The following is a 23474-nucleotide window of genomic DNA, read 5'->3' as shown; positions in this document are numbered from 1 at the left end:
AGGCCCACTTGAGCAAAGTTTCTCTGAGCTTGAACCTGACCTCTCAGCCCTGTGCATGGAATTGGGAGAAGCCCCAGAGGGCTTGTAAGTAGCATTGGCAGAGGCTATTTGCCTATTTTTGGTTCTTTAGGTTATGCCCTGCACAAAGATGTACAACTGAGGGAGTATGTGTGTTGGGAGTGGGAGAGGATGAACTTCAGCCCATACTCTGCTAGACCACGAGCCTCGGGCCCTGATGCAGGGATGCCACAGTCAGCAGAGAAAGGCAAACATGTTTATAATTGGCCTACCCAAAAGAGTGCCTTTTTCTAATCCACTCACCCAGACGGGGCAGTTTTTTGTCTACAGTTTTTCTGCTCTGCGGGTCATGCCTGCTAGTTGCTGCCTTGGCTCTCTCAGAAGCAGTGCTAGGCAGATACTAGATTTCTCAGTCCTAATGGACCTTTATTAGAAGTCCTGACTAATCAGAAGCCAGCACTGGAAAAGAGGCCTTTTCCTCTCACCTCTCAGAGTGAGCCCTGGCCATTCTCCTTGCCACAGTCAAATTGACGTAAGAAAATGACTTTGGTCAGATTAGATTAAGATGGCAGCCTAAGTGCTTTTAACTTTGTCCCCATCCTCCTTCCCCAAATCTCTTAAAACATCAGAATAGCAAAAGGACCAAGAGTGGTATAACTAAAGGAAAGTGTATGATCAGCAGTTCAGAAATTGTGAAGAATCCCTTGAGGATAGAAATCAGATATGATCATATTGATAAGAGAGGAGCCCAGTCCAAAACCTGCAAGAGAAAATTACTGGATTAAATCCAGGGAAAATAAAATCTCAGAATGAATAAATGCAAAGAGCAGGGGAGGCTCTCTGGTCAATTAAAGAATTGCATCCTGAAGAGAAGGATCAGTTGGGCCCCTTTGTGATCAGTCCTACACCTCCTTCCCCCAACCCATTGCAAGGTTAAAGCCTAAAATGTCACACTAAAGAAAGTGAGCTATTTGCTTCCAAAGGTTTGCTAGTATGACTGTAGGATTCTAGAAAAAAAAACAGAGCAGACCTTGGTGTAATCTGGACTTCCACAAAATATATGGAAAAACAAAAAAAAGAGAGTCAACTTTGGACAGGAGAGAGATACACTAAAGTTCTCCACTGCCAGAGTAAAATTGTTTTGGTAATTTGCAGGGAGTAGGGAGAATGGCCTTTCTGTCTCATTCATAGACACTTTATTTATTTATTTATTTATTTATTTATTGCCTGTGTTGGGTCTTCGATGCTGCACATGGGCTTTCTCTAACTGCGGTAAGGGTGGTGGGGTGGGGGGCTAATCCTCATTGTGGTGGCTTCTCTTGTTGTGGAGCACAGGCTGTAGGTGTGCAGGCTTCAGTAGCTGTGGCACACAGGCTCAGTAGTTGTGGCACATGGGCTTAGTTGCTCTGCAGCATGTGGGATCTTCCTGGAGCAGGGATCGAACTTGTGTCCCCTGCATTGGCAGGTGGATTCTTAACCACTGTGCGTAGGCACTTACTTTAAAGGGAAGCCTGACAGGTCAACACACACAACACACACACAAGGCCCTTCTGCTCAGGAGACGGGGCAGTCAGAGACACATAACTGCAGAGGGAACCCAGGTAAGCTATCTTTGCTAATCAATTTGTCCCTTATTCACTAATATGCATAGACCACAAAGGATTAACAGAAACAGTTGGAGAAAACCTACAACATAAAAGAGAAGAACCAAGGGTTGCAATTCAACCAACCACAGATCAAAAATATTCCAGAAAGTTCCAAAAAGCAAAACATGAATTTGCAGAGCTGGCAACTATATACATAGCATTTACATTGTATTTACAACTATTTACATAGCATTGACATGTATTAGGTATTATCAGTAATCTAGAGATGATTTAAAGTATGTGGGAATTTTTATAATAACTATAAATGGAGTATAACCTTTAAAAAATGTAAATCACTATACTGTACACCTGTACCATATAAAATTGTACAATAACCATACTTCAATTTAAAAAAAGTATGCAGGAGTCCCTTTGTTTTGCTTTTTGTTTATTCTTTTTTTATATTCCACATATAAGTAAAATCATACAGTATTTTTTTTCTCCCATCTGACCTATTTCACTTAGCATAATAACCACAAGGTCCATCCATGTTGTTACAAATGGCAAGATTTCATCTTTTTTATGGCTGCGATACATTTTGTTACAATGTATTCCATTATAACAAAATAAATGAACAAACCAAACCAAACAAAAACAAAGACATAGATACAGAGAACAGAGTAGTGGTTACCAGAGGAGGGTGGGGAGGACAAAATGGGTGAAGGGGATCAATTGTAAGGTTATGGATAGAAACTAGATTTTTGGTGGTGAGCACATTGTAGGGTATACAGAAGTAGAAATATAATGTTGCACACATGAAACATAATATTATAAATCAATACTACCTCAATAAAAAGAAACAAATACATCTGAAAATAAAAAAATATAATAATAAAGTATATGGGATGATGTGCATGGTTATATGCAAATACTGCACCATTTTATATAAGAGACTTGAGCATCTGAGGATTTTGGCATTCATGGGGGATCCTGGACTAATCCTCTGTGGAGATCCAGGGATGATTGTAAATAGAACAATTGTCCCTGAGTGGGAAAGGGGAAGAAGTGAAGTAATACAAGGAACAAAACTCCAATTTTCAGATTCTAATTTTTTGACATATTCAGAACACATTGTAGGCATATTTAGAAACTTTGTGTATTACTCAGGTAGGTATTACAACAAAATGAAAGAAATGAATGCAAAAAAGAGGACGATATGGAATGTAAGAAGTAGTGGTAAGCAAAGAAACAGTAAAACTTTGAGTTGTCCAAATGCTAGCAAAAACAAAACAAAACAAAACAAAAAACAACATTATTTGAATCAGACAAAAATAGAATTTGGAGCCAAAAATATTAAAAGAGACAAAAAGATATATAATGTTGATAATAGGAACACTCCACTAAGAACACGAGACAATCATGGACCTTTATGTATATAACAACATGAATTAGTGACAAAGTCTGTTAGGAATACAAACACAATACAAATTTACAAATAACCAATCATAGGTAGAGGATACACTTTCTTGCTTTCCCTTCCCCCCTTTCCCTCTTCCCTCCTTATCCCTTTCCTGCTTTCTCCCCTATTTTCCTCCAAAAATATATATTTAGCACCTACTACGTGCCAGGCATTGTATTAGATACTGTGGGCATAGTAGCAAGTGAAACAGCCTTGGTGCCTGCCACATGAAACTTTCAGTCTAGTCAGGGAGATAGACATTATTCAAATATGCATTCAAATATGTGTAAAATTACAACTGTGATGAGTGCTCTGTAGGAGAGGTACACAAAGGTGTGAGAGGTCAGAGAAGGTTCCCTGAGCAAGCAAAACCTCCCCAGAGATCTGAAGTTGACTGAGTGAAGAGGGAGAAAAAGTATTTCAAGCAGAGGGAAAAGCCTGTGCAAAAGTCCTGTGGCAGGAGGAAGCCCAGTGCATATGAGGGATGAAAGAGCTGGTTTGGCTGTAGATCAATCAGCAAGTGGGGAATTTTGTAAGATGAGATGGAAGGAGTAAATATTCAGGGTCTCAGAGGCTATGTTAATTGTGTCCTTATTCTAAGCATAGTAAGAATCATTGAAAAGATTAAAAGTGAAAAAGATAATTCTGACTGTAAAAGCTATTGGATAAAGGACAAAAGTCAAAGCACGGAGCTCAATTAGAAGGCTCTAACTGGGAATTCCCTGGCAGTCTAGGGGTTAGAACTCAGTGCTCTTAATGCCAGTGGCCTGGGTTCAGTCCCTGGTCAGGGAACTAAGATCCCACAAGCTACATGGAGTGGACAGAAGGCTCTAACTATATGCCAGATGAGAAAAGATATCTTAGAGGTGGTGCAAGTGGTAAACACTGAGAGAGAAGAAAAGAGTTTTAAGAGACTTAGGCAAAATTGATAGGGTTTCAGGGTGGGTTGCACATGAAGATGAGAAAGAGGACATAGCAAGGACGACTCCTGGTTTCTGGCTTTGCAAAAGGCAAGTGGATGGACGACGGTGCCATTCTTGGGGATAGGGAACACTGCAAAAGGACCAGGTTATTGGTTTTGGTTTATAGTGGGAGGAGGAAGAAAAGATTTTGATTTTAAATATGTTGAATTTGAGGTGCTTTTAAGACATGTAAGAGGAGATGTGTAGTAGGCATAGAAATCTTTGGAGTTCAGAGAAAAACTGGAGACATAAACTTGTGAGGTATATGAACAGGGGGTAATTGAAGCCCCAGATTTGGATGTGATTACCTAACGAGAGATTGTAGAGTGAGAAGAAGGGCTGTAACTGATTTAAATGTTAAGATTTAGTGGTTGAGTAAAGGAGGGTAAGGAGGTAGAGGAGGGTAGAGAGGTATAAGGAAAGCCAGGAGAGTGATGTACCAGGTAAATCAAGGGAAGAGAATATTTCAAAAAGATGGTTCCCTGCAAGAAGATCTACTGACAGGTCAAATAAATGAGGATGAAAACATATCTATTACATTTAGCAACATGAAGGTCATTTTTGACCGTTCTAGTTATACTTTTCTAGTTATTCTTAACACACAATCCCAAAATTTAGTGGCTTAAATGAAAATGTAATAATAATTATTATGATATCTCATGATTATTTGGGTCAGGAATCCAGACAAGGCACATCAGGCTTATTTTGGCTTCATCACGTCTGGGGCCTCAGCTGGGATGACTTGAATGGCTAAGAACTAGAATATTTGGGAATGAGCTGGACATCTTTTTCTCCAGACAGCCTCTCCATGTGGCTTTCTATTTTATGTATAAAGTAGGATGTGATGGTTAGGGGAGGGGTGGCAAAAATTTGAGAAAAGTGGAGAAGGTTTGAAATAGTTCAGAATAACTTAACAAGAGAGAATATTGGGATTGCTGGGCAGACTTTCAGGCATATTTGAAGTAAAATATTTCTCTAAGAAGTCATCAGATCATGTGAATAAGTAAGGATATAGAGAAGTTCATAACACTACTTAACAAGGTTGAATATGTATAGTATATACATATATATACATATATATGATATATATGAGATTACCCTGTGCATAGAATGTATTTTCTTTGCAAATACCCATAGAACATTTTCCAAAATGACTCATTTATTAGTCTGCAAAAATGCAAAAATCATAGGAATAACATTCTCTGATCACAATGCAATAACATTAGAAATTAGCAACAGAAAAAGAGCTCCCAAAATCAACACACTTGGAATTTTTTTCTGGTTAAAGTCCCTTAGATAACAGCTTTCTTGAGATGGAATTTGTATGCCATAAAATTCACCCTTTTAAAGCATACAATTCAATGGTTTTAGTATATTCACAGAGTTGTGCAACCATTGCCACATTCTAATTTTAGAACACTGTCATCACCCCATAAAGACATCTTGTCACTTTCCTCAGCTGCCACGTAGGTGGCTAAGGCCACATTGGGGTGACCTCGCCGGGCAGCCCCTGCCTAGCACTCACCCACACCATGGCCTCCGTCTTGGAGCTCGCCTGCATCTACTCGGCCCTCATCCTGCATCACGATGAGGTGATGGTCATGGAGGATAAAATCGATGCCCTTATTAAAGTAGCCGGTGTAAATGTTAAACTTTTCTTGCCAGGCTTGTTTGCAAAGGCTTTGACCAATGTCAACAGTGGGAGCCTCATCTGCAATGTGGGGGCTGGTGGACCTGCACCAGCATGAGGTCCTGCCCCCTCCACCATTGCTGCTCCAGCTGAGGAGAAGAAAGTAGAAGCAAAGAAAGAAGAATCTGAAGTCTGATGATGAAATTGACTTTTGTCTTTTTGACTAAACCTCTTTGGTAATAAGTTGAATAAAAAGCTGAGCTCTTTTTTTCTTCTATAAATTTATTTGTTTATTGGCTGCTTTGGGTCTTCATTGATGCACGCAGACTTTCTCTAGTTGTGGAGTGTGGGGGCTACTCTTCGTTTTGGTGGGCGGGCTTCTCATTGCAGTGGCTTCTCTTGTGGAGCACAGGCTCTAGAGCACAGGGCTTAGTTGCTCTGCGGCATGTGGGATCTTCCCGGCCCAGGGATCCAACCCGTATCCCCTGCATTGGCAAGCAGATTCTTAACACTGCGCCACCAGGCAAGCCCCAAAAGCTGAGCTCTTTGCTGCAAAAAAGAAAAAGAAATCCTGTATTCATTAGTGGACATATCCTATTTCCACCTCCCCATACCCTGGCAACTACTAATCTACTTTCTGTCTCTATGTATTTGCCTATTCTGGACGTTTCATATAAATGGACCTATACAGCATGTGGTCTTTTGTGATTGGCTTCTTTTGCTTAGCCTAATAATTTTTAAGGCTCATCCATGTAGTAGCATGCATCAGAACTTCATTCCTTTTTATGGCTGAATCATATTCCATTGTATGGGTGAGCCATATTTTTTTATTTCACCAGTTGAAGGATATTTGTGTTGTTTCTACTTTTTAGCTATTATGAATAATGCTGCTATGAACATTCGTGCACAAGTTTTTGTGTGGGCATATGTTTTCATTTCTTGGGTAGATACCTAGGAGTGGAATTGCTGGACCATTTGGTAACTCCATATTTAACATTATAAGGAACTGCCAAATTGTTTTCCAAAGAGGTTATACTATTTTATTTTTTTATTTTTTTTGGGGGTACACCAAGTTCAATCATCTGTTTTTATACACATATCAGAGGTTATACTATTTTATCTTCCCACAGCAACGTGTGAGGGTTCCAGTGTCTCCACATACTCACAACACACAATATTATTTGTCATTTTAATTATAGCCATCCTGATAGGGTATTTTTTAAACATTTAACAAACTTTTAGGATAGTTTTAGATTTACAGAAAAGATATAAGAATATTACAGAGAGTCCCTATATACCTTGTACCCAGTTTTTCCTATTGTTAGTATTACTATGGTACATTTATCACAACTAGTGAACCAATATTAATACAACTATTATTAACTAATGTCCATATTTTCTTCAGATTTCCTTAGTTTTTACCTAAATGCCCCTTTTTTCTCCTCCAGGATCCCATCCAGGACACCACATTATCTTTAGTCATCTTATTTCTTTAGGCTCCTCTTGGCTATGACCATTTCTTAGACCTTCCTTGTTTTTGACTACCTTGACAGTTCTAAGGAGTCTGGTCATGAACTTTGTAAAATATCCTTCAATTTGGGTTTGTCTGATGCATTTTCCATAGTTATACATCACACCAAGGGTACATGCTATCAACATGACTTATCATTGATGAAGTGAACCTTGATTGCCTGGCTGAGGCAGTGTTTGGCTTGTTTCTCTACTGCAACACTACTCTTTTTCTCTCTTTCCAAACTCTACTCTTTATAAGGAAGTTATTATGCACATCCTACACTTAAGGAGTGGGCAGTTATGCTCCACTGGCTTGAGAGAGTATCTACATAAATGATTTGGAATTCTTCTGTACAGGAGATTTATCTACTCTCCTTTTATTTATTTATTCAATCATTTATTAATATCAGTATGGATTTGTTAATATTTATACGATACTTTGAATTATAATCCAATGGTACTTAATTTTGTTGCTCAAATTGTTTCAAATTTGGCCATTGGAAGCTCTTTCAGTTAGCTCCTGGATCCCTTTGACATACCTCAATAATGGCAGGGTTTTTTTGTTTGTATGTTTGTTCAGCTTTTTATAATTGAAAAAAATTTTATGGTGCTCCAGGCTCATCTTATATTTTCCTTGCCCCTGTCCTAGAGTCAGCCATTTCTCCATGGAGCCCTGATTCCTTCTATTGGAGAATGGAGGAAAATTTGGTGCTAGCTATTAAATTAAATATCCACTTAAACTTGAACTCTGCAATTCTATTAGGTATAAAGCTTAAAGAAATAATGGCATTTGTTTTGAAAGAGGTATATGCAAGCGATTTTTTTGTGTATAAGCATTTAAAATGCCATATTTTATGTACTGATAATTCGCTTAAATATTTATTGCATATTTATTATGAGCTCAGCACTATACTAGGCCTTGGGGATTATAGCAGGGAATCAAAATCCCTACCTTCTTGAAGCTTACCATGTAGTGGGGGAAACAGACAATCAACAAAAAAATAAATAATTTTAACATCAGGCAGTCCTGTCAGTGAGGGTACTGGCAGAAAAGAGAGGTACATTCAAACAGAAGGATTGATAATTGTTTAATGAAGGAGTATTTGCAAAGTTGTAAACAATGTTAAGTGAAAGAACAACAAATGATTAAGTAGCCAGGAGTGGCAGGGGGATGAGAAGACATTACCATAACTTGGCCCTAAGAGTCAACCTGGAGAGAAGTATGGCACTAGGAGAGAAGTCATCAGATAGGAGTGTCGCAGCTGCTGGAAAATCACAGCAGTGAGGGAGCTTGGGAATAAATACTACAACTCCAGTCTCTCCCATCCTCCTGTTTCTTGAGCGTATCTCTCACAGGCAAAACCAAAGGGGAAACCAGAAGGCAAGGAAGCCTATTATTGCAGATCATGAAGATCAGCTGCAGGGCACAGAGCAGGGCCGAAAGGGGGAGAGTGGATCTGGATATGCAAATCAAGAATATTCATTGCAGTAGTGATAAGTGCTATGGAAAAGAGTAAAAGAGAGAGTGTAAAATGGGGCACTATTTTAGATAGCGTTAGGATGATGTGGCATTTGAATAATGGCATGAGTGAAGTGAGGGAGGGAGTCATGTGGATATCTAAGAGAAGCACATTCTAGGTGGAGGGCAAAAGTGCCAAGGCCCTGAAGTGTTATTCACATGATGAAATATTATACAACAATAAAAATGAATGAACAACACCAACATGCAAATATACATGGCTGAATCTTAGAAAAGTAAATATTGAGGGGGAAAATTAGGTTTGAAAGAGTACATACAGCATACAGCCTAATAACCTTTCTATAAAGTTAAAATAAATTTTAATAAAAATTATACTTTTAAGAAAGATATATATAGCCACATACGTATGTATGCACACATATCTATACATATGTGTGTGTATATATATATATCTCTATATGTGTGTGTATATATATATATATGAAGTAAAATTGTATTAAACAGAGCACCACAAAATGATGAACACAGGATTCAGGATAATGATTCTTTGCCAGGGGGTGGGGGGAGGCAGAGGAATGAGATTGGGGGCCATATGGTTAGATTTAGTTATTAGGTTCATGGATATTTATTACATTATTAAAAAAAACTAACTAAAAATCAACCATACTTGGATTAATAAAGAAAATGTGCCATGAATCAAAGATTATGATTAATTCTATTCATCCAAGGACCAATGAAAAAAAAATATGACTCTGAGAAGCAAGAGACCATGCTTGGCATGCTTGTGGAATGGCAGGAAAGCCAATGTGACTGAAGCAGAGCAGGGGAAAGGGAGAATAGAAGTAATAGATAAGGTGGAGGGGTAGATGGGGGCCAGATTGTGTAGAGCCTTCAGGGCAGGAAGAGGACCTTGGATCTTGTTATAACTGAGATGGGAAGCCACTGGGGGTTTTGAGCAAGGGAGTTACATGATCTGACTTATGTTTTAAAAGGTTCATCCCACCTGCTGTGTAAAAAATAGACTGTAAGGGGGCAGGCATAAGAGTAAAAGCAAGAGGCAAAATAAGTAAGAGATGAGTTTGGTAGTCAAGGTGACAGACAATACTGAATTTGACTAGAGTCACAGTGTTGGAGATGTGTGAGAAGTGATCAGATTTTTTATATATTTTGGTGGACTAAATAAAGGATGTAAGAGAAAGAGAGAGATTTCAGCCCTTTCCCCAACATGCAGTCTTCCTCATTTCAATGAATGGGAGTTCCATCCACCTATTTTCTTGGATCATTCAAGTGGAGAGGTCAACTTTGGATAGTTTGAAGTGTAGAGGAGATATCCAGGCTGGAGGGTGAAGGAGGAATTGTCTGGAAGTTGTAGTGTGGCTGGAAGAGGTTATGCCACGTCACCTCCTGACTCCCCAGTACATGCAATGTCTTGGTGTAAATCACTTTCACTTGAAAGGGCTGTAAGGGAAGCTCCAAACTGATGGGAAAGCCAGGAATATCAGTGGACATTCAGAGAATAGTTGGAGGATGGGTAGGAGAGTTTGTTAATCATGGAATGGTGTTCCAGGGAGGCGTAGCAGAAGCACCTGGAAGTTAAGGTAGAAATGAGAGGTCAGCTGGTGGGAGAAGAAGCGCAGAGGAATGTGGGAATGCGGTTAGAGGAGAGGAATAACAACAATAGTAACCTAATAATAACAATACTAATAATTTAATGCTAATACTAATAATTTAATAATGCTTTGCATGAATTCTCTCATGTAATCCTAATAACAACCTCATAAAATAGAGCCTTTATTTTGCAGATGAGAAGACAGGCACAAGAGTTTAAATAATTTACCCATGGTTACATAGCGAATAGACTGAACTGAGTGCTTATATTCTGGGCAATGACAAAAGAAAATAGGGCTGTTAGTGAGACACAGTAGGTTTGGCTTATCATAAATTTGGCAAGATGGTTAGTTCTGACAGTCTTCTGATAAATAGGGGTCTCTCAGTTTTCTCCAAATTTACCTGTATTTGGGACTGGAGGTGGGTGATGCTGTTTTGTTGGTGTTTCTTATATTGCTCTGTATGGAAGGATCCAGGCAGTGGCCGGGCCAATGCATTTTCTCACCTGTGCTCTGCAGAGCGATTTGTGGTGGGGGTAGTGGTGTGATTCTTAGCTATGTCTTGACCTTGTGGGAGATATAAAGCCAGGCTTCAAGGGGCTCTGAAGTATAAGACTGAGGGGCAGTTTGTGGGAAAAGTGACCTTAGTGGAAGACTTCACAGGCTGTAGATTCTGAGGGATGAGAGACCCAGTAGGAGTCTGACAGTGGCCCAATTGTTTCTAGTAGTGAAAGCACCTCCTCCAGGGTTCAAAGCTATGACCCACCTACTAAAGAAACTATTTTTTACTGGACACTCTGAAGGGTTTTGGTGCCATGCTTACTGCTTAAGGAACCTTATGAAGAAGAAAAGGGCTTACTGCAAACGTCCTTGGGCAGCATTTTAGAGTCTTATGTCAAGATGACCCTATAAAATTCTTTCAAAATTCTAAGACAGCAAATACAGTCATTAAATATTTAATGCTTATTATAGCTAAGTTACTTATTTTAGTAAAATGTATGCTAGACTTGGGTTTTCTGTGTTCTGTGTTGCATGTACATTGAGGTCCCTTGTAAAATAAATTGCACAGAACATTTCTGCATGAATTACAGTATAGACAACATATATGTCTAAAACATAAAGGTCCTTTGTAACTATTGCATGAATAAATGAAGTTCATTATTTCAATTTTTACAGAGGTTTATTTTAAGGTATTTCTTCTTTTATGGCATATTGTTTGTTGTAACAATGATTTATTTGAAGATGAATTCTGTCAGGAGTCAATCCCCAATTATAACCTTGGAAAAACAGAATGCACTTTATAATGATCCCATTTACAACACAAAACCAGAAACACACTGCAGTGAAGTGAGCCCTGCTTATGTATCTGTGTAGGTGGGTTATGAATAAAGGTATTCATGCACACATACAGAACTAAATACCTCCCTCGTTAATACTAACGACCTAACTTGGCATTTGTCATAATTCAGATTTGGTTTCTGTGATTATCAGAGTGTATGAAAGTGAATCAAAATATGTATGCACATGTAGCTATACATCTATTCCATACATGTGGGATTTGTCATAATTTAGAGTATGTATAATTTTTATTTTTTAAACTTTATTATTACTATTTTTTCGACTGCCCCATGTGGCACACGGGATCTTAATTCCCCTACCAGGGATTGAACCCGCAACCCCTGCAGTGGAAGCACAGAGTATTAACCACTGGACCACCAGGGAAGTCCCTATGTATACTGAAAAAATATTTATTTATTTATTTATTTATTTATTTATTTATTTATTTTGGCTGTGCCAGGTCTTACTTGCTGCGTGTGAACTCTCCAACCCGGGCCCCCTGCATTGGGAGCGCAGAGTCTTACCCACTGGACCACAAGGGAAGTCCCTCTCTATGTATAATTTTTACAGAATTAAAAGTTAGCTATTATTTCTAGCACTGCAAATATGCAGCACAATACTTTTTAATAAGTCTACAATTAGTAGGTTCAATAAATTAGGAAATTCAAGAAATTAGGAAGTCCATTTAGTTAAATTTTATTTACTAGTGGAATACATTGTTATTACTATGGTGTTATCCTGTTTAGATTGAATACAAAATATTTATTTTCTCCTGCCTCAAACCGCTTAATAATAACTGTTTATGGTTGTTATAATGTATTTACTGTTACATGGCAGGCTTCCAGGGTGATGTGAAAGTTGCCAGTAGAGAGGACAGTTCTCCTGTTTTGTAAGAAGCCTAACAGTGTAGCAGTAACCACAGCTTGGGGTCTGGGCTTCGGTTTTGCATATTCATAAACAATATTTTGAATGTCACGGAGTTGATTGATGGTGGGAATGCGGATTCATGCTAAGGACGTTCACAAGAGATTGATGTATAAACCAGAATGCCAATTTATTAATTTACAAAGACAATTGTTCACGTGGATATGATTTGAAAATAGCAAGTTCTTTCTGGGCAGATCTTCACAGGAAGCTAAATTATAATCAGAAGACTGTTGCTACCATAGAATCAAGGCAAGGTGAGTTAGCTGTACAATTCAAACACATAATACCATTTGCTGTCATTGCTCCAAGTGCCCATCTTTCCAACACAGAGTATTTGCTTCCTGGAGAGACTGGTATATTTGTTTTACAGATCAGTGCACACCCACCCCACCGCCTCGGTAGTGCTTGTTTAGGGTTTGCATTTTTCTATGCTTTTTTTGCTGATCAAAACCCTTCATTTGCTGGATTTTTTTGTTTTTGTTTTACATATTTATACTGTCATTTTTTTTTTTAGTTTTTCTTTTTTAATATAAATTTATTTTATTTATTGGCTGCACATGTGCTTTCTCTAGTTGATGAGAGTGGGGGCTACTCTTCATTGCAGTGTGTGGGCTCCTCATTGTAGTAGCTTCGCTTGTTGCGGAGCACAGGCTCTAGATGCGTGGGCTTCAATAGTTGTGGCACATGGGCTCAATAGTTGTGGCTCACAGGCTCTAGAGCATAGGCTCAATAGTTGTGGCGCACGGGCTTAGCTGCTCCAAGGCATGTGGAATCTTCCCAGAGCAGGGCTCGAACCCGTGTTCCTTGCATTGGCAGGCAGATTCTTAACCACTGCACTACCTAGAAAGTCCTATACTGTCTTTTGTATTTATTATAGGGTTACCTTTATCAGTGCTCTTTATTTTTTCATGTGGATTCAAATTACTCTCTAGTGTCCCTTTTTAGAAAAGATTATTTATTTATTTATTTATGGCTGCATTGGGTCTTCATTGCTGCCCACGGGCTTTCTCTAGTTGTGGCGAGCAGGGGCTACTCTTCCGTTGTGGTGCCCCAGCTTCTCACTGCTGTGGCTTCTCTTGTTGTGGAGCACAGGCTCTAGGTGTGTGGGCTTCAGTAGTTGTGGCTCTCGGGCTCTAGAGCGCAGGCTCAGTAGTTGTGGCGCCCAGGCTTAGTTGCTCCCTGGCATGTGGGCTCTTCCCAGGTCCAGGGATTGAACACGTGTCCCCCGCATTGACAGGTGGATTCTTAACCACTGTGCCACCTGAGAAGGCCCTATTTGCTGCTTTTTAAATTTACATAAGTAAAACGTTTCTTTAGCTAACAATCAGATTAATTTAGTATTGATCACCTAGAGGCCATTCTATCATTCAAGGAAGGTACCTTTTTATATTTATAGCTCAACTTATAGCTATGGGGGTGAGTCAGGGGACAGCAACCTCGTGAATAATTCTTTGGGGACAACTCGCTGTGGCCAGTGAATATGGTTGCCATATTAAAATACAAGACGCCCGATTAAATTCAGATAGCAAGTATTTTTTTTTTAAGTATAAGTATGTCCCAAATATTGGACGAGGTATAGTTATACTAAAAAAAGTATTCATTGCTTATTTGAATTCCAAACGTCCTGTACAGGGCATCCTATATTTTTATTTGCTAAATTTGGCAAGCCCACCAGTACATTAACATGATGTCAAGAGGCTTGCTTGAATTCAAGCTGGTCGGTAAGCACCAATCCATTCGGTTGTCTCAGGGAACAAAAACCACTCTCACTTAAAAATAACAGTAGATAGCAATGAAACACGAAAGAAGTTTGACCCTTTGAGGAACCCATAGTGACGCAACGGCCTTAAATAGTGCCTTGCTTGATTGCCCCGCCCCCTCCATTCTTCTCTTACTGCTATTGGAACGATTGCTCTATCGCTTCTTCCTTCTAGAGTCCCGCCCTTTCGGTTACCCGCTCTGGATAGGGATCGGTAACCTAAAAAGTGCAGGCAAAAGAGCCGACGTGTTTAGAGGAGCGGAAGTAGTCAAATTTCTCTGAGAACCGTAAAGTGCTGCTGGCTGTTTCCCTTTCCGGATAACGACAACAGCTCCGACTGTCAGTGCAGGCCTTCCTCGAGTAAGGGCATCTGCCGGACCCTTGCTAATTCAATTTTTTCCCCATTCCGGGCCCTTCCCTATCGTCGCCCCCTTCACCTTGGACCATGTTCAAGAAGTAAGGACATGCTGTGGCCTCCATCGGCTGCTCACAAAGGGGGTGGGGGTGGGGGTGGGGAAGAGGGCGAGAGTAAAGATTCTCTTTCTCTCTACCCCGTCCCTACCATCCTTACTCCCTAAGGTTTTCTGTAGTACTGTGGTCTCAACTCGCAACTTGCAACACTTCTTTAAGCTTTTCGTCCCTGATCCTCAGTCGGGTTTGGGTGTGCCCACCCTCATTTTCTTTCTCCTTACCCCGCTTTCTCTTTTGCCCCTTTTCCCAATCCTATCTCCATTCCTAGGGTTCTACCAATAACATCCTTGCACGGTGATTTAGGGACATATCCTCTTTAGCAGAGAGAAGAGCCCTGCACTCACTGCCATGTGGTTAATAGTTATGAACTGAATAAGGGAAGGCTTGACTTCCTGGGTCATGGGAGTGAGGGAGTCTGGGTGACAGGAAGCTAGCGGACTGTCATACCTATTGCCTAGCTGCCAGATTAACCTTGGCTTGAAAATAGCGTGATTGCCCCATAGGCTATTCAGTGTGAGGAGGACAAAAATTCTTTGGAACCTACCTAGTGGGTTTGCCTTCCAGATTTGGTAGACGCAAAAATCAAAGGGGGAACATGGGTAAAGGAAGGTGGGTTTTGTGCATGAGATTTTGAGCAAAAATAAATAGGGATGTTAAATACCGTCGTCATCATCACTTAAAAAACATGTCAGCAGATTATGTAGCCTAGGAGGGGCAGATTTTCTGTGGTATATTTGGGTTGGTCTTTTGTATCTCAGCGCTTGAGGGTATTTTCTTTTTGTTTTGTTATGCTTTTGTTTTTTCACACAGGTTTTATTACAGGTGGGAATCTGTTTCTTCCTGGGTAGAATTGAGTAAGATTTTCCAGGAAAGGCATTTGTGTAGCTGATTACAGATTATAATGTGAAATATGCCTCATATCCTTCCCCCTCACCGCTCCCCGCCCCCCCCCCCCCCCCCCAGTTAACTGTGTCTGTATGAGAGTTTATTTTAATACTGTATTAAGACGTTGGTTTCGTGCTGGACAGAATTAAAGGGAAATGGTATTTTAAAAAACAATTTATTTTATAATTATTTTAGACATCTAAATATTTGCTTGGAAATAGATGACTAAAACAATGCCTTTAGCTATTCTGTTATGTCTTCTTAGAAATGCCTTTTTTTTCCTTGCAAAAATCATTTGGCAGATTTGATGAAAAAGAAAATGTGTCCAACTGCATCCAGTTGAAAACCTCGGTTATAAAGGGTATTAAGAACCAATTGATAGAACAATTTCCAGGTATTGAACCATGGCTTAATCAAATCATGCCTAAGAAGGATCCTGTCAAAATAGTGCGATGGTAAGTCTTTATTTTTTTTCTATGTAAAGCTCAGAGAAGCTGAATGTTGTATGATTAGATTGCACTCATAATAAATGTAATTATCTTCACATTAACTATTTATCTACTCTAAATGAGTAATTAAAACTTATCAATATTTGTATTTTCAAGTGTTTGTCTATGTTTGTGAAAAATGTGACTTTGTGTACTGATTGTTTTATTAGAGTTAAATGTTTTTATTCAGAGTTGGATTTATTTCAGTTTGTGCTTTAGAGATTTGTTTTATTAATTATCTAACAAGGAAATTAAAATAATAAAATGTGAAATAAAATTGTAGCAGGCCATATTTTCCTCTTTTTCTCTACTTGACTGGTATGAATTTAAACAATGTTTCATGGGTTTTTTTGGCCTAGATCTTTATTGAAAATTAAAAAAAAAAAGCTCACTGTATCTCTGTATATGCATGCTTCATATTATACATTATTTAAATGATGTTTGGCATATTCATTTTTGAAAGAAAATATCTAACTTGGTACTTTGTGACATTTGTCTTACAGCCATGAACATATAGAAATCCTTACAGTAAATGGAGAGTTACTGTTTTTTAGACAAAGAGAAGGGCCTTTTTATCCAACCCTGAGATTACTTCACAAATGTGAGTCTTATTAGAAAATATGTACTTGGGGATATGGAAAGACACAAAAGGAGTTGAAAGTGACTTCTGGTAGTTAACTTATTAGTAATAGGCTATATGGGAATATAAAACTAAAAAGATTCCCCCCTCCCCATCTTGTGGTAAATCTGAAAAATGCAAATTCTCTCATTATGTATTCCAGAAAGCCCAAGAAAGAGCATTCATTCATTCATGCAAAAAATACTTTTTGAACTTACTCTGTGCTGGGCACTGAGCTAGATGCTGAGAATGTGATAGGAACCAAAGACAGACATGGTCCCTGTCCCTAGGAGGCAACAGTGTAGTTGGGAGAATGGACAACAATTAGATAATTACACAAATATACATTCACAAATTGTAATAAGAGCTGTGAGCATTTTCTTTTACATTTGTATCTAGATTTGCCTCATAAAGATAGTTCTGTATAAGGGAAAGCATGAAGTCCCAGTTATTGTTAGTTGAGTGTTAAGGTCAGGTGTTAAGAAACAAAATAATGTTTATTATGTACCCACATTTGCATGTTGTTAGGTTGATTACATTGCAAAAGAAAACCCAAAGGAAGATGCTATCCTAGTATACAAGAGTTTTTCAGCTGCGAAGTAAAGTTTGTTTTTCAAGCCAGTATGTATCTGGCATGTGTGCTTATTTATGGTGAAACATTATGTTTGAAATGTCAAATGGTAGAGGAAAACAATGTGTGTGTATTAATAGAAAGAGATAAAGCAAATATAGCAAAGTGCTAATGAACAATTGTTGAAACTAAGTGGATGGTGTCCAGGTGTTCATCGAACTGTTCTTCCAGTTTTTCTATATCTTAATTATTTTCATAATAAGTTGGAAGAAAAAGATGTTCCTATTTAATAATGTTTTTCTGGGAACCAAAGTTTTAGAACATCTTAGAGTTATTCTCGTGCAGGAAGCAGGATGATACAGTAGTTAAAAGTGTGAACTTGGAGTTAGGCAGATCTGGGCTAAATTCCCAGTGTATGTCACTTTTGTCCACTCATTTAACCTGTTTAAGCTTTGTTTCCTTATCTTTAAAATTGGACACAATTGTATGTTACATCCCCCAGGGTTGTGAGGATTAAATGATAGATACTAACACACTTGTAATGCACCTAACACAATGCCTGGAACATAGTAAGTGCTCCATATAGAATAGCCATTATTATGATGTAGTAATTGTTCAGTAAATGTCCATCCACTACTACTACTTGTCATCATCCCCATCCCTCCATGATCAGGATCATCATCATCATTATCATTATTATTAAAGGGCAGATATTAATGAGGATGGAGATCTAGAAAACCAATTATGGCTTCTGAGTAGTAAACGCATTCATTCATTCAGGTTCCCTTTTTTCAGTAAGATGTTTAATTTGGAGCCATGTTTAAATTGATTTCTAGTCTTGGTAGGAAAAAGACTTATTTGTTTTCTGACTAGTAGGAGGGCTAGTGCTAAGATATTAAAGTGCATACATTTTACCGATTATTATTATTCCTAGAGAGCCCTGTGAGGCCTAAAAAGTTTTTCCCATAGTTATTGTTTTAAATCCTTCAGGGATCCTTTAGTTGTTAGGTTATGAATTATTAGCAGACACACATACACACACATAAATAAATTTTTTAAGATTACAAAAAGAATACGTGTTCATTCTAGAGATTTGGAAAATACAGAAGTAAAATCACTTGTATTCCCATCACCCAGAGGTAGCCATGGTTAGTATATCAGTGTACTTCCATCCCATTATTACACAGTTAACTATGTTGTGTGTTTGTGTGTCTGTGTGTTATGTGTACAGGCATATTTTTTTCCTTTTTTTTTAAGATTTATTATTTATGTATTTATTAAAAAAAATTTTTTTTGGTTGTGTTGGGTCTTCGTTGCTATGCATGGGCTTTCTCTAGTTGTGGCGAGTGGGGGCCACTCTTTGTTGTGGTGCACCGGCTTCTCACTGCGGTGGCCTCTCCTGTTGCGGAGCAGGGCCTCTAGGCACGTGGGCTTTTCAGTAGTTGTGGCACGTAGGCTCACTAGCCTACATGGGCTCTAGAGCGCAGGCTCAGTAGTTGTGGTGCATCGGCCTAGTTGCTCCACAGCATGTGGGAGCCTCCCGGCCCAGGGCTTGAACCCATGTCCCCTGCATTGGCAGGCAGATTCCCAACCACTACGCCACCAGGGAGGCCCTCCTTTTTAAATTGGGCTCTCTGTTATACAGTTTTTGTTTTTTAATTAATAGACTTTATTTTTTTAAGCTCTTTATTGGAAGATAATTGCTTTACACTGTTGTGCCAGTTTTTGTTGTATAGCAAAGTGAATCAGCTGTGTTTATACATATATCCCCATATCCTTTCCCTCCCGTGACTCCGTCCCGCCCTCCCTATCCCAGACCTCTAAGTCATCACCCATCATTGAGTTGATCTCCCAGTGTTATGCCACAGCTTCCCACTAGCTATCTATTTTACATTTGGTAGTGTATATATGTCAATGCTACTCTCTCACTTAGTCCTAGCTTCCCCTTTGCCCCCCCTCCCCGGGCCTTAAGTCTGTTCTCTAATCTGCATCTTTATTCTTGCCCTGTCACTGGGTTCATCAGTACGATTTTTTTAGATTCCATATATATGTGTTAGCATACGGTATTTGTTTTTCTCTCTGGCTTACTTTGTAGAGCAGTTTTAGATTTACAGAAAAAAGGAACAGTAAGTACAGAAAGTTCCCATATACTTTCTTCTCACCCTTCTTTTCTTATTAATATCCTGCTTTGGTGTGCTTCATTTGTTACAATTGAACAAATATTGATACATTATTACAATTAACCGAAGTCCATAGTTTACATTAGCTGTTCATTCTTTGTGTTGTACATTCTGTGGTTTTTGTCAATTGCTTATGTTATGTAAGCACTGTTATAGTATCTTAAAGAATAATTTCACTGCCCTAAGAATTCCCTGTGCTCACCTATTCATTCTTCCCACCTCCCCCTCTCCTCTAACCCCTAGCAACCACTGATCTTTTTGGCAGTTTTTATTCTTTTTTCACTTATCATATATTATGAATATTTCCTAGGGTATTACACATTCTCTAAAAACATGGTTCTATTATATAGATATTATAGGCATACTTTAAGTAATTTCTCTCTTCCTTTATTGTTGGACATTTAGGTTGATTCCAGCTTATTTTGAATATAAATATTAGTGCTATAATGAATATCTTTCTACCTAAATATATTGTACATCTCTCATTTTTTCTTAGGATAAAGTCCTAGAAGTAGAATTACTGAGTCAGAGTTTGAACCTTTTCTAGGCTGTTGATAAATGTTGCCAAGTAGTCCTAAAGAAAGCTTGTACCCATTTATAAGCCTTCTAGCAGTGTATGGGAATGCCAGTTTTCCTACACTCTTGCTAGCACTGGGAATTACTTTTCTTAAAATGTATATACCAATTTGGTAAGTGAAGGAGGGTGGGTGTCTCAGTTTTATTTTGCATCTGTCAGAGTACTGTAATTTGGGGGAATATTTGTTCGTGTCCTTTTCCTTTTTCTGTTGAGTCATTAGTCTTATTAATTTATGTAATGTATTTCTTTTCTTCTAGATCCTTTTATCCTGCCACACCAGCAGGTTGATAAAGGAGCCATCAAATTTGTACTCAGTGGAGCAAATATCATGTGTCCGGGCTTAACTTCTCCTGGAGCTAAGCTTTACCCTGCTGCAGTAGATACTATTGTTGTATCCTTCCCAGGCTCTAACTGTTGAAAAATGTGTTCATTGTATTCTTGTTGTTACTGAAAGATCTATCATCCAAGAGAACATTAGATGTGCTTTTCTGGAGGTTACTGTTACTGTTATCTCATGCCTTTCTGGTTACATTTGAAGATGTGGAAAAAAAACATTATTTCTTGAGATTAAATTATGTCCCATCTTAGAAGTTAAATGAGAACAAGTAATAAGAGTCCCAGCTGCATTTCAGCTCAGTTAGGGCCCAATGTTATCAGACTTAGGACACAGTAGAAAACTCTTAATTATTAATAGAGAGGTTGTATATGATATGATTGGATCACTTATTTGGACATCATCTTGCTACTTTTATGTTTGAATTACCCCAGATACCCTGGAGTAAAAGCACTCAAAAGGGAAAAGAACTTAGGTGCCAGATGAATGTTAGAAGTGAGTAGTGGGAACTATTGGCAATCCCAGTGATTTTATTTTAAAGTCCCAATGAACTTTTAAAGTTCATTTTTAAGTTGGTTGTTTGGGTCTCAGAACATGTTTTCTCAAAGAGAAACGTTAAAGTCCCAGATAGTCCTTAATCTATTCAACTCATGATGTAGCTGAATAATTCTGCATTATTTCCATTTCTGCGGTGCTGTTTCAGCTATATTCTAGATTAGTTTTTTGTCAACCAGGCTGGACAGGAGGACATATTCTCCTTTGTCGTAGATAAAGTGACCATTTGCTTCAGGCTGAGAAAAGGAACCATATTTGGTGGGAATGGGGAACTCACTGGAGCAGAAAGGCGATTGGAGTGGGTTTAAGAATGTGTCCTGTGCTGAGGAGGTGTCCACTCTTGTGGCGGTTATATCTAAGGGGTAGTATAAGTTGTATTGATATATCTTAGGAACAGCTTGTATTGACATAGATACTGGTCACATAATAGGTGCTCATATATTTGTGGAACATTGAATGAATGAATGAATGAAAATCAATGGAGAAAAGTATTCCATGAGAACAGGTTATCCTTTTATGTTTATGATTTTTCTAAGTTTTTAAAGTTTATAGTTCTGGAGTTTCCCCTAAATGGAAAAATTTCCTAGTACCTAGCCTTTACTTCTAAACTAATTTTTAGTTTGAAATAATTACAGACTTTTGGAAAGTTGCAAAACTAGTATAGAGAGGTGCTGTGTACCCTTGAATGTTTAGTTTTTAAAATAGGTACTGCAGTGTTTAACATTCTAGACACTTCAAATGATAACCAAGAACATTATGGTTGTTCTGGATAGATTGCAATGTACATTGGGCTCTTAAAGATAGAGTGGGGATATAATTATTGTTTTAATGTGTCCTTTATATAAAACCACCATTTAGTGATTAAAGCACTAGAACAATTGATACTTATTTCCATTTTTAATATTTATATGCAAGAAATTTTATCTCCTTTTTTGCATGACTTTTTCTTCTCCTTTTGTTGACATTGGGTTATAGTATTAACGTTTGACTTAAAAACTGAGAATGATTATTAGATTCATTCATTTAGCATTTATTGAGTATTTGCAAAGTGCCCATAAATTTTGCTAGGTCTCTGCCCTCAAGGAGTTAATGGACTAGGCGAAGATACAAGCCGGGTTCACAGTGGCTTAAGTAGTAATGTGACACCCTCTCCAAGGCATTTTGATAGATAAATAGTTTTCTTAGCTGTGTGTTTTCAGGCAATCATGGCAGAAGGAAAACAGCATGCTCTGTGTGTTGGAGTCATGAAGATGTCTGCAGAAGATATGTAAGTCTCCTGTTAGGCCCCCTTAGCTTTTGTGATATAGGTAACCTATGCAGGGAGAATCAGAATTACAGATGAAATTTGCTCTAATTCATACCACATCGTATAAATATTTAAGCACAGAAGCCTTATTTCTGATTTTTCCTAACACTTAGGAAGCCATTGAAACCTATTTTGTCTCTGGGATTGCATTCTTCCTTTAGCACTTTGAGAAGAACCTGTGTGCCAACACAGCTCTATTATATGTATGTGTGTGGTATTTTAGGAACTTTTTTTATTTAGTATGATTTAAATTAGATGTGGGGAAAGATATTTTGCTGCTAGTTCTTGAAAACAGTGACATAATTTAGCACCACACAGTATTTATCTTATATTTTAACCTGGTGGTATAAAATATTAAGGAGATATTAAAGATATATTACCAAAATATAGTTAATATGCTTAAAGACGTTGGAACTCATTTGATGACCAAATTATTCTTATTAATTTTGTTTCAGGGTTAATTATAACACTTTGATGTTCTCCTGGTTTGGTGACATCATTACTCTATTTCTATGGACCCACTAGTTAGATCACTAGAATCACTTTAAGACATGAACTGCAGCAGAGTAATGTAGATGATAATGTTAGTGTAATATAAACAAATTCCCTACATGTGGCTCAATAATTGCAAAATAGCAATGCACCCTGAATTATATTTACCATGAGTAAGCCTATAAAAATACTTAACAATATGTTTATGTTTTATTCCTTCTTCAGTGAGAAAGTCAACAAAGGAATTGGCATTGAAAATATCCATTATTTAAATGATGGGCTGTGGCATATGAAGACATATAAATGAGCCTCAGAAGGAATGCACTTGGGCTAAAAATGGATATTGTGCTGTATCTGTGTTTGTGTCTATGTGTAACAGCATGAAGACAATACCTCTGTGGTTATGCTGAATAAATTCAACAGATGCTAAAATTCTGTTAGCTTCAAAAATTATTTTAATTTTCATAAACTCAAGTTAAATTTGGGTTACAAACTTGGACATTAAAAGGTATCTGGTAAGTAACGAAACTCAGACAACTTAATGTGCTTTCTTAGGCTAATGATGTAAGATGAAGAGCAAGACTTGGTAAATGAACTTGCTACTATATGGCTGACCCCCTAGAGAATCTGACTACTTAGTGGGGCTGGAAGCTAGACTGGGATTTTTATCCCATTACCCCAAGGCACCTAGAAGTGCCCTTTCTCTTTTGTGTGTGTT

General features: G+C 38.2%; 1 protein-coding gene and 1 pseudogene across 2 annotated transcripts; both read left to right on the top strand.

Annotated features, from left to right (window-relative positions):
• The first annotated feature begins 5530 nt into the window (after nucleotides 1-5530).
• Nucleotides 5531-5882, top strand: LOC130842210 (60S acidic ribosomal protein P1-like; annotated as a pseudogene).
• An 8501-nt stretch (nucleotides 5883-14383) lies between these two features.
• MCTS1 (MCTS1 re-initiation and release factor) lies at nucleotides 14384-23188 on the top strand. 2 transcript variants are annotated; one of them, XM_057719386.1, is made up of 6 exons: nucleotides 14384-14734; nucleotides 15937-16089; nucleotides 16626-16723; nucleotides 20327-20460; nucleotides 22158-22225; nucleotides 22982-23188. In XM_057719386.1, the coding sequence occupies exons 1-6, from the start codon at nucleotides 14724-14726 to the stop codon at nucleotides 23061-23063; spliced, it is 546 nt and encodes a 181-aa protein (XP_057575369.1). In that variant the 5' UTR covers nucleotides 14384-14723; the 3' UTR covers nucleotides 23064-23188. The 2 variants fall into 2 exon arrangements, with proteins under 2 accessions (XP_057575369.1, XP_057575368.1); XM_057719385.1 differs by lacking the exon at nucleotides 14384-14734 and adding an exon at nucleotides 15158-15358.
• Nucleotides 23189-23474: the final 286 nt, after the last annotated feature.

This window comes from Hippopotamus amphibius, chromosome X (genome assembly GCF_030028045.1).
Source record: "Hippopotamus amphibius kiboko isolate mHipAmp2 chromosome X, mHipAmp2.hap2, whole genome shotgun sequence".
In the NCBI taxonomy this organism is placed as follows: domain Eukaryota; kingdom Metazoa; phylum Chordata; class Mammalia; order Artiodactyla; family Hippopotamidae; genus Hippopotamus; species Hippopotamus amphibius.
The sequence above is the reverse complement of the archived record's forward strand: the minus strand, read 5'-3'. Positions and strand labels throughout refer to the sequence as shown.

What these genes read in the sequence shown, in the direction of transcription:
- MCTS1 (XM_057719385.1), top strand. An exon ending in CTGCAGTAGATACTATTGTT is followed by an intron (nt 20,461 to 22,157) that starts GTATCCTTCCCA and finishes GTGTGTTTTCAG; the next exon opens with GCAATCATGGCAGAAGGAAA. An exon ending in AAGATGTCTGCAGAAGATAT is followed by an intron (nt 22,226 to 22,981) that starts GTAAGTCTCCTG and finishes TTCCTTCTTCAG; the next exon opens with TGAGAAAGTCAACAAAGGAA.